At 34.6% G+C, this 15,785-nt stretch overlaps 1 protein-coding gene across 1 annotated transcript in view; it reads left to right on the top strand.

Moving 5' to 3' along the window:
- The window catches only part of LOC127961344 (ADAMTS-like protein 3), a 150,144-nt gene that overhangs the window by 96,046 nt on the left and 38,313 nt on the right, over nt 1–15,785 (top strand). The window contains exons 8-14 of the mRNA XM_052560422.1: nt 471–545; nt 4,463–4,620; nt 6,870–6,981; nt 8,236–8,374; nt 8,531–8,581; nt 10,598–10,802; nt 11,699–11,846. Of these exons, the coding sequence (XP_052416382.1) occupies nt 471–545; nt 4,463–4,620; nt 6,870–6,981; nt 8,236–8,374; nt 8,531–8,581; nt 10,598–10,802; nt 11,699–11,846 (888 nt within the window). The remainder of the gene's footprint in view (nt 1–470; nt 546–4,462; nt 4,621–6,869; nt 6,982–8,235; nt 8,375–8,530; nt 8,582–10,597; nt 10,803–11,698; nt 11,847–15,785) is intronic.

Raw genomic sequence — 15,785 nt, forward strand, 5'->3', positions numbered from 1 at the left:
ACAGAACACTCTCAATCCAACCATAACTGAAAGCACTCAGGCTGTTCTCTGTTGTGGTTTTCTGTTTACTGAGCTGGAAATTGGTGGGTTTTCTTTTTTCAGCAGTACACTGGGAAGCCGCAAATGTTTTTTATGGAGGGAGGTCGAACACATTAAGTGTGTTGCAGTGTGTGTGTGTGTGTGTGTGTTTGCAATTCATTTACTCTCAAATGTAATAATGTATTTATGTGCACTTCCGTATCTCATATAATCAGTGAATATTGACATGAACTGTGAGGGATGCTGTACTTCTGATCTGAGTTTGGAGTGAAACACTGCATTGCATGTTGAGTTTAGTGAGTGACCTGCCAGTTATCATCTAGGAAATAAATGCAGTTGTTCTGCAGATTAATCCAATTTTATATTTAATTTCATGCAGTGTATTATGTGATGCTTTAATGACTTTCTGGTTTGTGATTCTTCTTCCACAGCCATAAAAACGGTGATTGAAGTGCCGATGGGTAGCAGAGGCCTTAGAATCACATCCAAGGGACCAGACACGATTGGTGAGATTATGCATATTAACTTAATACAAAGATCTGTGGTGCTTCAAAGCTTCTGGGTCCTTGACCTGACACAAGACTGTCATGAATGAAGTCTCTGCTTATTCTGGCAGTTAGAAGCACTAAAAGACTAGTCAGGAAGGGTTAAGATTCAAAAGGATTTTCAACATTATTACTATGATTTAATCCAGCTTTCTGCCACAGGTCTGAGGCCTTAGAGTGTAGTTATAACATATATAATAGTTATATCACAGCGTTTTGAGAATTAGTGAGACGCTATATTCAGCTATCACTGAGTTTTCCCACACTCTCCCAGAGAGATTTTCCACCATCTATGTAATAATGTTGAGTTATATTAACCATAAATACATTTTAAAAATTCATTTATTCATTTAAGTCAGCTTAATATTTGTGCAAAAATTGTATTTATTTATTTAAATTTTCAGGAGAATTATCGGCTGAAGGTTTTTATTTATTTATTTTTATTATAATTTTTTTTTTTAATTGGCTTTGTGACATTCTTCCACATTTGAGCAGCTCTTTATGTAGGAAAATAATGTATTTGATTATAATGGAATCGTGGAAATTTTATAGGAAATTTTCTTGATTGTATGGAATAGCTTTCACTGCATATTTACCCAAAATCAACCTTCAATCAACGTCTGACCTCTCACACTGATTCAAGTTAAAATTAGAATTTTCCCCGTTTCTTTTCCTAACATTGGGGATTTCCCATTTGTAACATCCTTGCTCCTCTCAGGAAGTTGTCACAGGCCATCAGAAGCATCCTAGACTGATTTTCCAAAGAACTCTTCCCACTCCTGAAATATAGTCTGAATTTTACAATACTTCCACAGTGACACGGCCAAACTGTATTTGACATGGTCGCCTGGTGTAGTAGAACAGTGTGGGAATGCATATGGATTTTATATCTTTATATCTAGTCTGAAAGACCATAAAAAAAGAGATTTCCTATTACCTGAGTGGGACTGGCAAATGCTAAGAGCTTGAGGGAACTTTAGGATAGAGCAGAAGAATGAAGTGTTCATGCAGGCTAATTTGTGGTGGCTGAGAGCCCGGTATGATGGAGACGGGGCCAGTAATCTTACAGACTTCCATAACGGACACACAGAGTATGCCGAAGTCCAATCCTAGTGATCCGTTCCACATCCGATGGACCCACACTCACACATGTACACACTTCCGTTCTGTGGAAAACTACTATTTTCCCTGTACACACACTGATATCTAAACCCTTTAACCTGTGCATAACTCCTTTTTAGTTGCAAACTAGACATCCATCAAGAACTACAGGCATTTAGTGGATGTTTGACTTGTCAGATGTTTTATAAATGGGGTTTGAGTGAACTGAAGATTGCTTGCACCGATCAACTATCCCAAGCTCAGGTAATGAATTAGGTATTTTTTTTCAAACATAAAATACTTTAAAAGACTAGAAAAATAAAGAAAACGAATACATATGATCCAAAATCTAAATAATGAACTTGCCCTATAGATTTCTTCATTGAGATGTTTTAGATATTATAGCTCTTTTATAATGTGCCAATAATTGCCATTGTTTATCGTTTCAAGCCATAAAATATCATATCACCATCCGTTGTTGAAAATATTCAATGTGATTTTAACAATTTCAGATATAAATAAATGTCTTTCCGTTGTTTGCAAATATGATACGCTGTTTTGGAAATAATTGCGGGTCCTTCATGTAAATAGAGCAAGAGAACAACATGTGTTAGCGGTAAGGGAAAATCAAACAACTGGTCAAAGCGGCAAGAGAGCGGCTAGTGTCAGCTGAATATAATTATGCCTTCTTTATCGAAACAGCTCGCAAAGAGATTCAATTCCCACGTTGTCATTCTGCTCTTCTTGAGGGCGTCTTGTGATAAAAATTGGCAGTTAACATTTATTTGCTTAGACAAACAGATTGGATGATGGTTTTTCTGTGATGTGGCAGTTTACAAATTAGAATGGTTGGGTTAATGTATGATTCAACGATTTAAAAAATTATTTTAACTTTTAGTTTTACTTTATTTCAAAGTTGGACACAAAGTTCTTGTGAAATGCAGTTTGCAAACAAGAAAAAAATAATAGAAATTAAAGCTACTGGGTGGATATTTATTGGCATTACATAGAAAAAAGGATAAGATGGATGGATGGATTGATGGATTAATGGATGGACGGATGATAAATAGAATGGATGGATGGATGGAAGATACATACTATAAATGGATGGGTGGGTGGATGGGCAAATACAATGGATGGATGGATACATATAATATATTAATGAATGGGTGTATGGACACATACGATGGATGGATTTATGGATGGACAAATACGATGGATGGATGATACATATGATATATTAATGGATGGGTGTATGGACACATACGATGGATGGATTTATGGATGATACATACTGTGGATGGATACATACAGTATGATGGATGGATGGATGGATACAATGGATGGGTGGGTGGATGGATTCTGTGAATTGATGGACAGATATATACGATGATGGATGGGTGGATGGATGGATAGATGAATGGATACATATAATGGATGATAGGATGGATGGATGGATGATACATACTATGGATGGATGGGTGGATGAATGCATGGAAGGATGGAAACATGAGATAATGGATTGGATGGACACTTACGATTTATGGATGATACATACAGTACTATAAATGAATGGATCGATGGGTGGATGGTTACATACGATGTATGGATGGATGGATGGATGATACATACTATAAAGGAATGGATGGGTCTATGGAAACATACAATGAATGGATTTATGGATGATACATACTATGGGTGGATGGATGGATGGATACACACAATAGATGGATGATACATACTATAAATTAATGGATGAGTGGGTGGTTGGATACATAGGATGGTTGGATACAATGGATGGATACAACGGATCGGTGGGTGGGTGGTTGGATAAATAAATACTGAGAAGGAATGGATAGATACATATGATGGATGGATGGATGAATGGATACATGTGATGGATGATAGGATAGATTGATATTTATGATGGATGGATAATTCATACTGTGGATGGATGGGTGGATGAATCCATACTATGGAGGGATGGAAACATGATGGATTATTATGATAGGATGGATAGACACATACGATGGATGGATGGATGAAAACAATGGATGAGTGAATAGATACATACTATGGATGGATGGATACATATGGATGGGTGGATAGATATGTACTATGGATGGTTGGATAGATACATACTATAGATGGATAGATGGATGAATACAATGGATGAGTGGATAGATATGTACTATGGATGGGTAGATGGATGGATAGAAGTAGAGACATATGATACAATGGATGGATGGATGCATACTGTGGCTATTTTTAGACTGAAGAATATATAATGTATATATAAATATAAGTTATTATTCCACCATATTTCTTGTCCTCTTTCAACTCTACTTACATTAAATCTGTCAAAATGACCAAAAATCTTAGCATGAATCATTTTAATTGAGTCAAAGTGTAACTTTATTAATAAAAAAAAAAAGACCTTCATAAACTTTGAAATTTTAGTTTTTAAAAGAGTAGTAGGGAGTTTAATCTGTTTGGCGTCTGCCAGACAACCACACAACCTCCATCTGAATCGAAACACAGGTCAGCCAACCCTAACATGCCGAGTGCTTGACAGGTAGACGGTGTTACAGTTTAGAGTTCAGTTTTTTAGAGTACAGTTTTAGTAGTGATCTGTTCCACTGCCAGTTAGCACTGCTTTAGGGACAGGTGTGCTTTCTCAGTACACCTGTTTCAGCAATATCTGTTAGGTAGTAGCAAGATTTCATTTGTGGTAATCCTGCGAAATCACTCATTTAAACTTAAATGTTGTATTTCAGTGATTGAAGCTCATGCACCAAATAGCAGGAGAGAAGAGGTGGTGTTCAGCTCTTCAGGTTCTCACGCTCTGGGTAACAACACGGTGGAGTACCAGAGAGGAGCAGACAGACAGACCCTCCGCTGCTATGGACCGCTGTCTGCAGACTTCACTATAAAGGTGGGTAATGAAAGCCGAATGACAGATTTATCTGCAAGTGGTAATAGAAAGAAAGGCAGAGATAGTCTTTTTGATGGATCTTCTCTTGTATTGGAGATTGAACCCATGAGTCATCTAACTGAAGTACCTCCTAAAATTTGAAAGGACTAGTTTAACCAAAACTGAAACATTTAAGGAAAAAATATATTATTTAATCTTTCAAACCTCCATTATTTTCCTTTTTTCCCTCATAACATACAAACACGATGTGATGCACTTCTTTTGCACACAACAAAAGTGAATGGTCTGTTGTATTCATAACACTGCTTTGTAAGATAAAACTACAAAAGAAGATTGGATAAATATTTAAAACAAATATCCAGTTTGTTTTATGTATAATAATTATAATGTTATGTCATTTAATTTATATTATTACAATGTTAATAATCAGTTTTGGGTGTTATGCATTACTAAGGAATTACTCCTAATTTTTCTGTAGTGTAATTACTGTTACTGGTGATGTAATTGCGTAGACTATAGAACAAATCTATATAAAAAAACAATGTATTTAACATCAAGTTTAACATCTAATGTTAAAATCAATGTTTTTAATAGGCCTACTTAGGGCTTTTAAAAACTTTGGTCAGTTCAAGGGTAGTTTATGCAAGCTTATATTATTTATTTAAAATAATTAAAAGAGAAGTTGTCTACTTGTATTGTTCAACTAGTCGAGGTTGATGTGGGATTTAGAAAGTAATCATATTTGACACATCAAACTATTATGGCTCATACAATGATATAGGAGATTATAAAGTTTCTTTTATAACTGTAAAGCAGACTGCTGTATTTACATAAAATGCAATAATATGTCTTAGTGATAGATGATATGTTAAATGCTTAATTTTTATCTCAAATCTCTCTCGTTTTTATTGTAGGAATAAAACATAATGCAGTGCAATGATTGAGAGATGAAAAAATATGGATCCATGGATCTTTTTGTATATTTACTTTTACTTGGTTTTTCTAATAAAAAAATGTAAATCAAGTAAACCTGAGTTGCTTCAGTCCAGTAAATGTTCAACTATAAAACATATGAATAAAAATATAAAAGTTAATCTTATTTTTGCTTTATAAAAATCATTAAAGATTTTACACCTGAACCACAACCTGAAGATGATTTTTTTTTTTTTTTTTTTTTACAAATACTCTAAAATGCCTTTTACTTGCTAAAAAAGTATAAACTATCAATCAGCCAACAGATGTCATATACTATTTAATCTATAATAGGTAGACTCAACCTGTCCTCCAACCAATACACTCGTCTAGGTCGTTTGTCCAAATCCCTGAAATACGACCCATCAGAGCGTAGTATACTACAACTGTGTCCCTATCGGCTTCAGGACGTTTTCATATTAATGTTTTGCACTCTTTTATTTGCGCTATAATCCAGTTTGGGTTTCGTTCAGTTCAGTTTGTAGCATATTGCATTATACGACTATATGTAATCATGCATTTTGCACATTTTCACATTTTGATTGGTAATGACGTTATACGTCATTTCATGACGACAGACGCAACACGTTACTGTCATTACTTTTACATTTGCTAGAGGGCGCTTAACTTTAAAATGTAAATATAGGTCGTAATAACGTGCTTGCACAAACAATCTATATGGTCGTTTTTTTTGGAGGCCAGGCTCGGTAGATGAAATAATTTTTAATGATTTGACATATATCATTCTCACAAACCATCATGAACCTGCATTGAATACGAATGATTGTGAAAGTTTCAAACAAACTCAGGTTGAAGTTTCATGATGAGCAGAGAGAATCAGTGTTAACTCCCCTCGTCAAACTGTAAACACAGAACAATTTGATTTTAATCATGTTAGACTTTCTCATGTCGAGACCTGAAGATTCTTGATTAGTCTTGACACTATGGCTTACAGTAATTGAACATGACTCATTACTCTAGTTAATCGCAGCAGCATGTAAACAGTATTTAACTAATCATCACAGCTCCAGAAATCAAGACTAAAAGATATTCAGTGGCAGATGATTTCTATGGAAATCCTGACATGAGTTCGACTGTAGCCCCTTGAGTAAATTTGCTGCTTTGTATACTGTACATGTCAAAATCATTTGGTTTTTAAAAATGAATGGGCTTTCATCTGATAATGCTTCTCATTTTTTTTGAGTGATGTGATTATGAATATGACTATAAAAAGTAAACCATCAAACACATTATAAGTGAATCTGGGTTCTTCTCAGGTAAGGTACGCCGGGCCTAAAGACACAGTGATGCAGTTCATGTTTTACCAGCCCATCCGCTACCAGTGGAGGGAAACTGACTTCTTCCCCTGCTCCGTCACTTGTGGAGGCGGTAAGTGTTGTAGATTGATTAAATATAGCCATTTTAATCAATCCCAGTGATTTGAATGGTTTACATTCACTAAAGACTCTCGTTGAGCACACCTACAAGACAAAGCTTTAAAATTTGGGATATTACTGTCCGTTACTGGTAAGCCAATAATTATTTTCAGATTATGAAATCTGTCGTATAATTCTCAATTTTGAAAGAATGACCCATATAACTGAATTTTGTGGTCCTGGTTCACAAATATATAATCTAAATGTAAAAATAGGGGAAATTAACTGTACAAGTATATATCCAATTTATATCAGTTTAAATATATCCAGTATCAACCAATGTCAATACTGATAAATTAAAAAAAATCTAATATCTGCTTTGAAATTGGCAGATAATTGATTTGGAACCCATATATCATGTAATAATATGATTCATGCATGCATTATTAAAATTAGAAAAAATCTAAAAAATATTTTATGTGTCTTTGGATAATATTAGTTTATGATAAGCTGACTGTTAGTTTTGATGCTTGATCGACTTTGTTTCTTTATTTTAATCAGCTTTAAATGTAAAATAAGTGAAATAAGCCAGTACAAATAAATATTCAATATCTGCTGATATATATCCAGCTGATATTGACTAATGCCAATACAGATAAAAACAAAAAGTCTAATATTGGCAGATAATTGATTTGGTACCTGTCATGCATCAAAGGGTTAGTTCATCCAAAAATGAAAATTATGTCATTAATAACTCACCCTCATGTCGTTCCAAACCTTTAAGACTTCCGTTCATCTTTGGAACACAGTTTAAGATATTTTAGATTTAGTCCACAAGCTTTCTGTCCCTCCATTGAAAATTTATGTATGGTATACTGTCCATGTCCAGAAAGGCAAGAAAAACATCATCAAAGTAGTCCATGTAACACTAGGGACATCAGTTAGAATTTGTTAAAGCATCGAAAAATACATTTTGGTCCAAAAATAAAAGAAATTACGACTTTATTCAGCATTGTCTTCTCTTCTGGACGTTTTTTCTGGTGCACCCAATAACAAAGATAACATGTCAGCAGTGTAACTGCAGTGTTGTGAACGTGCTCACAACAGACCAAGAAGAGAAGACAATGCTGAATAAAGTCGTAATTTTTGTAAAATAATACTTTTTAGGTTCTAAACATTTTTGACAAATTATTGGCTAATATTGATTTCTGATAAACATTTGACTATTAGTTTTGATGCTTAATGGTGCTTTGTGTCATCTCTGAAGGTTATCAGCTGAATTCGGCTGATTGTATGGACATTCGTTTCAACAAATCGGTTGCGGAACATCTTTGCCACAGCTTCCCAGAAAACACCAAACCCACACCCAAACTCAAGGAGTGCAACATGGATCCCTGCCTTGAAAGGCTGGTTCTGTCTTATTGACCCACCATGACTAAACACAATGAATGGAGAATAAATCTCAGTAAACCAGAGGCTGTCTGTGCATGAGACTTCCTGTTCATCAGCTTATGAAAGTGTGGATAAAGGCTTGAAAGCTAATGGTGTTTGTTTCTCTGCAGTGATGGGTTCAAGGAAGTGATGCCCTACGACCAGTACCAGCCTCTACCACGGTATGAAATTATTTATTGTACAGCACACTTACCGCTCACATACTCATGGAGATCAGTGATGCTCACTGGCAGAATTTAACGTCATTCATCAGGACCAACGTTGAATGTTAATTTGTCAAGTCTGCAAGCTTAGAACATAGTTTTAATACTGGACAGTTTGATGAAAGAGTTATATACTTAAAAGTAATAATTTCAGTACTTTGATAGATGCACATTGTTTAAAGGTTTAAGGTCTGTAAGATTTTATACTGAAATAAATTGATACTTTAATACTTTTATTCAGCATAGAGACATTACAATTATCAGAAGTATCTAAATTATCTAAATTTTAGTTGCCTATAGTTTTCATTCATTTTTTTTCTTCAGTTTTTGTTATTTTAGTACATCAAGATAGACTAAATGAAAATTGAGTATTTATACTCCTTCCTTTATCTCCACGTTTTTTTGTTGCTACATTATGTTAAACTGCTTTAAATTACTTTTTTCCCACATCAATCTACAGTCCATACACCATATTAACAAAGAAAAAACAGAATTGTCACAACTTCGTACATTTATTAAAAATAAAAACTGAAATGGGTACATTGCATAAGTATTCATATGCTTAACTAACTATTTAGCTGAAGTGCCTTTACAGACTCAAATAGTAGTTGCTAGTTGCCCTTTAATGTCACTAGTCACAAGTACCAGCAAATTTTGCCATCAACCTGTCCATACATACATGTCAGGGTTTTGCACTGTCACTCTGTTTGTTTTGTTTCTTGTGTTTAATTGTTTTCTCGGCCATGTGCTACCTTAGCCCCTCCTCCTTGTTTCCGCTCAACCACACCCTCTTGTTAGCCTGGTTAGTCTAATTGTGCTCACCTGGCCCCTCATGTATTTTACTCCCAATTTATAGTCCCCCTTACCCATTTGTGTTTACATTAAGGTGATCTCAATATTTTGGTGCATTAAGCTTTTTTTCTACTCTGATAGTACCTGCTGCTGAAAAACAGCCCCATAGCATAAGGCTGCTACCAGCACACGTCACTTTTGGGATGGTACTCTGCAGGTGATGAGCAGAGCTGGTTTCCTTCAAACATGATGCTTAGATGCTTTTTTGCAAATTCCAAGTGTGTCTTCGTGTGTCTTCACTGAGGAGAGAATTGAGTTTGGCCACACCAACATAAAGCCCAGATCAGTGATGTGTTGCAGAAATCTTTGTCCTTCTGTTGATTTCTCCTATTTCCACTTATGATCATGGAGCTCAACTAGAGTGATCATCAGGTTCTTGGTCACCACTCAAACCAAAGCCCTTCTCCATCAGTTGCTCAGTTTGGTCAGGAGGCCAGCTCTAAGGAAGAGTCCTGGTTGTTTCAGACTTCTTTTAATTAAGAGTAACAAAGATAACATGCTTCTGTGACCCTTCAATGAAGCAGTGTTTCTGATCTCTTAAGGCAGTTTTCTCTTTTTTTTTTTTTTTTTTGCTCAGGGCTTGGGTTTTGCTCTGATTTGCATAATCGGCTGTTAGATATTTTAGTCCTGTGTGGCTTTCCAAACCATACCTATTCAATTGAACAAGTTAACTTCACTTGAAGCGTAGTAACATCCACAAGCAATATGATTGCTCCTTAACTAAATTTCAATTGTCTCAGTAAAGGGTATGAATGCTTATGCAATGGAATCATTTAAGTTTTTTATTTTTAATAAATTTGCAAAGATGTTAAAAACCTGTTTTTTTGCTTCACTGTTACTGTGTATGGAGTGTAGACTGATGTGGAAAAAAAGTAATTTAAAGCAGTTTAACATAAGGCTGCAACATAACAAAACTTGAAAACATGAATACTTTCGCAAGGCACTGTATATAAATTATTTTAGTTGAAGTTTATTTTATTTCAAGTAACAAATTGTTTTATGCTTTTCGTTTTAGTTATCTATAATAACCCTGTAGTAAAGACTTTTATAATGTTACAAATTATTTCTATTTTCTGTCTCATCAAAATGTCCTGAAAAATGGTTTGTATAATATTGCTGCAGATGGGAGCAGAACCCGTGGACGTCGTGTTCGGTGTCGTGTGGAGGAGGATCTCAGGAGAGAAGCGTGGTGTGTGTCGAGGAGGATGTCCACGGGCAGATCGTGCAGGTGGAGGACTGGAAGTGCACACACTCTCCTCGACCAATCAGCAAACAGAGCTGCAACACCTTTGAGTGTCCGCAGTGGATGGCCATGGAGTGGTCTCAGGTAAGTGACCTTTACTGACCTCTTCTTCCATTTCCGATGACCATTCACCATCTATAGCTCTGTTTTACAAACTAGTGAGCTGTTTCTGTGTCCTAACCTAAATAAAATCACGTGAATGACTGAAACACAGCAGCTCTGTTCATTTCATCTTCTGTTCATCTGTTCATTTTCTTCTTGATGTTAGCATATAATGTAAAGCCGAGGACACAATATTTTAGTAAGTTATAAAATGCTGAAAATATTGACACCATAATAAGCAGTCTGTCTTTAGGACTATATTTATTTTATGTATGTATTTATGTTGATGGATAATGGACAATAGGTATTATACCTGCTAAACTACTTGAATTTTATTTTAAATAAATAATTTAAAGCGACATTAAAGATAGTTTTCACAAAGATATTAAGCAGCACAATTGTTTTCAACTGATAAGAAACAGTAAAGCAGATTATTTTGGTATTATTGAGATGCTATTTTTTAAATGTTTTAAATTGGTTTTTATTTTTATATTTAGGGTGTTTTAAGTAGAATTTTTGTTAAGGCTCTTTTAATTTTGTTTTGTGTGTTTTAAAAATAAATATTTACTCAGCACCAAATCAGTGTATTAGTATGAATATTCAGGATATTAGATGTTAACTAATAAAAAAGATGAGAAAATTATAATATATGATAATATAAGATTTCAGAAGGATCATGTGACATGGAAAACTAAAGTAATGTCTGCTGAAAATTCATCTGTACATCTCAGGAGTAAATTACATTAGAAAATATATTTAAATAGCAAACAGTAATTTTAAATTCAATTAATATTTCACAGTATAAAATCTTTTCGACTGTATTTTTGTATAATTTTCATAATATGTATTTGTTTGTGTTTTTAATCTGTGTAATCCAGTGCACGGTAACCTGCGGCCCAGGTTTGCGGTACAGAGTGGTGCTGTGTGTGGATCACAGTGGTCAACATACTGGCGGCTGCAGTCCTCATCACAAACCCCATATCAAAGAGGATTGCCTGGTCCCCGTCGCCTGCCACAAACCACGAGGTACAAACACAAAAAGGAGATCCACTATCGAGTGAGCTACTCTGATTTGTGAGTCAGCATCCTCAATGAAGTACAACCTTATACATTGGATTTAAAGCATTCTACATAAGCAGGAGTTGCACATGTGAAATGATTTCATTCCCAATAATTTTAATATTGGCGTGTTGCTAAGCTAATGACATAATGCACTAATACAGACCCGGCCCCTCATTGCCAAAGACAATATTTGAAGGCCCCTTAAAATATTTCTAATACTTTTGCTACAATGACAAAACTGCTTATTTTCAATTTTTTATTTATTTAAAGAAACTAGCAGGGGCATTTAAATTAGCGTAAATAAGTAGTTCAGTTATATATAAATAGGACAAAATATTAATAAAAATTGTATTTAATTACAATGATTAAAAATAACAATTAATTAAATAAATAATTCCAGAAATAAATGGTGTGAACTTTTTATTATCCATGAATTTACACTTTCAAGTCATTTATGATTACGGTGTTTTATTTTATTTTATTGCAATATAAATATAAATTGTATTTTGTATCTGATAACAGCTTGAAAAAGTTAGAAAATGTATATTCTTTAATAAAAAATGTATTTCATTCAATTATTTATTTATTTATTTATCAATCAATCACATTTTATTCATTTTCAAGACTTTTGTGACATCTTGGAATCCCTTATATATCTGCATTTTCAAAGACTCTAAAAACCCTTGGTTCTTAAATAAAAATGACAGTTGTTGAGGGAGCAAATTAAAATATGAAATATGTCTGGTACATTTTTCATTGACCTTGTTGCAATGCCTTCTAGGAAAGCCTTTTGGGTGAAATATACATTCAGTGTTGACTTCTTTCTCTCACAAGTTCCTTTGGGTTTTTTTGACAAATCAAACAATGCAATAATGTGATTCATCGTAGCTAGTTAGTTTCGTTCAAGGCTTTGAACTCTTCATGGAAGAATTTTCTGAAATGCCTTCAGAGAAAATAAATGGGAAATAAATCTGGAGCCAAGGCCGCTGATAAAGTGAGCAGTCACTGCTGAGCTCCATTCATCTACTAATAAAAACTAACATTAAAACATTGATATGATTAAAATGCTGTTAGAACTTATTTGTTTCAGGGAAGCATTTAAAGTCTCTGTTCCAAAACCTAGTAATAAAATTACGCTGCCCTTTAAGGAACCCCATTTTGCAGCACTGCGTGTATCCATCACAGAGAATATAATGAGAATGTGCAGTGCAAAAAAAATCCATCCGAGATAGTGAACTGCAGGAAAGAAACGTTTATTATTGAAGTAATTTGTATTTGAGTGAAGTACAGAAATGCTGACTGCGTTGAGTCTGTGTAGAGTCTTCATCTCAGTTTAGGATGTTGCCTATGTAGGCAGCAGGGAAGCTCACTAGGCTTTGGAACACAGCCAAAGCGGACTCCATTAGGGAACAGTCAGAGCCTACAGCTGTCAGACAGGAGAGAAGAGAGTGTGCCGCAGACACGCTCATGAAATAACGTGTGATGTGAATATGAAATGCTCCATAAGTGCAGACAGTCACAGTGAGCTCATGGAGAGTCAGTCACGGTGTGTTTTAGAGCTCTTTCTTGCTGTGGAGTTAATTAATACCTGCGACTTCTCTCTGACTCTCACTTTATTTTCCTGTCAGGTCCGTGACACTTTTTTTTCTTTCAGTGTTTTTCACGTAGGAGAAAACATGAGAATGAAATCTCTTTTGAAATCTCATTATGATATCTGTTGCTTTCTCTAGTCCCAGTGAAGTAAAGTTAGTCAGTAACTAAAGTTTACTTCTTTATATCAGAAATTAATTAAACAAGTGGCTGAAAATAAATGTAGAGTACATTTAGAGTACATTAGAGTACAGAGCTATTAGAATGTTAATGCAATTGATTTTGTATAATGAATTCTGAAAGTCTTAATTAATTGATTTTATTGTTATTATTGAATGGATTTATAGCTATAATTTGTTTGTATTATTTACGTGACAATACTAAAACAAATTCATTCAACAAGTGGTTCATATGAGTCAGTGATCCACAATGTCTATAAATATAATTAAATTATTTTAACAACACACACACACACACACACACACATATATATATATTTAGTTGTGCTCATAAATTCACATATCCCTTGCAGAATATGGAAAATGTTAATTATTTTAACAAATTAAGAGGGATAATGAAAATTGCATGTTATTTTTTATTTAGAACTGTCCTGAATAAACTATTTCACTTAACAGATGTTTAGATATACTCCACAAGACCAAATAATAACTGAATTTGTAAAAATGACCCCATTCAAAAGTTAACATACCCTTGAATCTTAACACTATGTGTGATTTCCTGGATGATCCAGAACTGTTTAATATTTTGTGATATTTGTTCACGAGTCCCTTTTTGGTCCTGAACAGTTCAACTGCCTGCTGTTCTTCAGAAAAATCCCCCAATCCCTGCTCATTCCTTGGTTTTCCGGTGTCTTCTGCATATTTGAACACTTTCCAGGAGGGACTGTATTATTTTGAAATCCATCTTTTAAGACTGAGGACAATTGAGGGACTCCATCAACATCTGTTATGGCGTGACCCATACTCAGAATTCGTGCTCTGCGTTTAACCCATCCAAAGTGCACACACACAGCAGTGAACACACACACCTGGAGCAGTGGGCAGCCATTTATGCACCCGGGGAGCAGTTGGGGGTTCAGTGCCTTGCTCAAGGGCACCTCAGTCGTGGTATTGAAGGTGGAGAGAGCGCTGTACTTTCACTCCCCCCACCTACAATTCAGGACGGTACTAACTAAAAAATAACATTTTCATGATCCCTCTTATTTTGCATAAATTATTAAGGGGTATGTAAACTTATGAGCACTTTATACATATACATTTTCATAAATATACATCTTTTTTTTTACTGTATTATAATTTTTATAGCTCTGTACTCTTGTCAACTCTCTTTTTTTTTTTATTACTTTTTTTAATAAATTTTATATTATATCCTAACATTATTGCTTTGCACGCTAGTCAAGCTTTATTTATTTCCTTTTATTTATTTATTTTAATTTATCCAAAGCTATTTTTTTGAAGAAACATCTAAGTTGAAGCATGTCGGAGAACTCTTTGAAAGCGCAACCTCAGTTTTTAAAATATTTTCATCTGGGTCTCTCCGTGTTACCGTGTCTTTTCTCACTTAAATATGTTACGTCTTTTTGGCAAGACTCCCTTGTCATAAAGTCTTGTGTAATTAGTTCAAGTGATTTGTCCGGGTACATGAAAAAAATTGTCCTTTTTTCATGCCAAGTCATGCCAAACACAGTCCCGTCTGCTCATGAATCAAACTTCCTTTGTCGAGACAGAAAACTTGTGAGTTCAGGCACATAACAGGAGGTGTTTGTCATCTAGACGTCTAACACTTTTCCTCCTCACACGTGTTTTACATTTCCAAGCTTTGCTTAAATCCTCCAAGTTTTCATTGAAGGAATACTTCACCCAAAAATGAAAATTCTGTCATAAACGAATCACCATAATGTCGTTGCAAACCCAAAGAGAAACTTGAAGATCCCTTATAATTCTCCTTTGTGTTCCACTGAACAAATGCTCAGGTTTGAAATGAAATGAGAGTAAATAGTATTTTCATTTACATACCTCTCAAAAGTTTGGAGTTAGACTTTTCAAATGAAAAAAGAATGCTTTAATTCAGCAGTAATGCATTAAATGAATCAATAAAGTCATGGCTCCTGCTAAAATATTAACCAGCTCAGCTGTATTCAACATTAATGATACTAATAAATGCTTCTTGAGCAGCAGATCAGAATATTAGAATGATTTCTGAAGGATCGTGTGACACTGAAGACTGGAGTATTGATGCTAAAAAATTCAAGCTTTGCATCACAGGAATAAATTATATTAGAAAATATATTCA

The sequence above is a fragment of the Carassius gibelio genome, chromosome B7 (genome assembly GCF_023724105.1).
Source record: "Carassius gibelio isolate Cgi1373 ecotype wild population from Czech Republic chromosome B7, carGib1.2-hapl.c, whole genome shotgun sequence".
NCBI classification, from domain to species: domain Eukaryota; kingdom Metazoa; phylum Chordata; class Actinopteri; order Cypriniformes; family Cyprinidae; genus Carassius; species Carassius gibelio.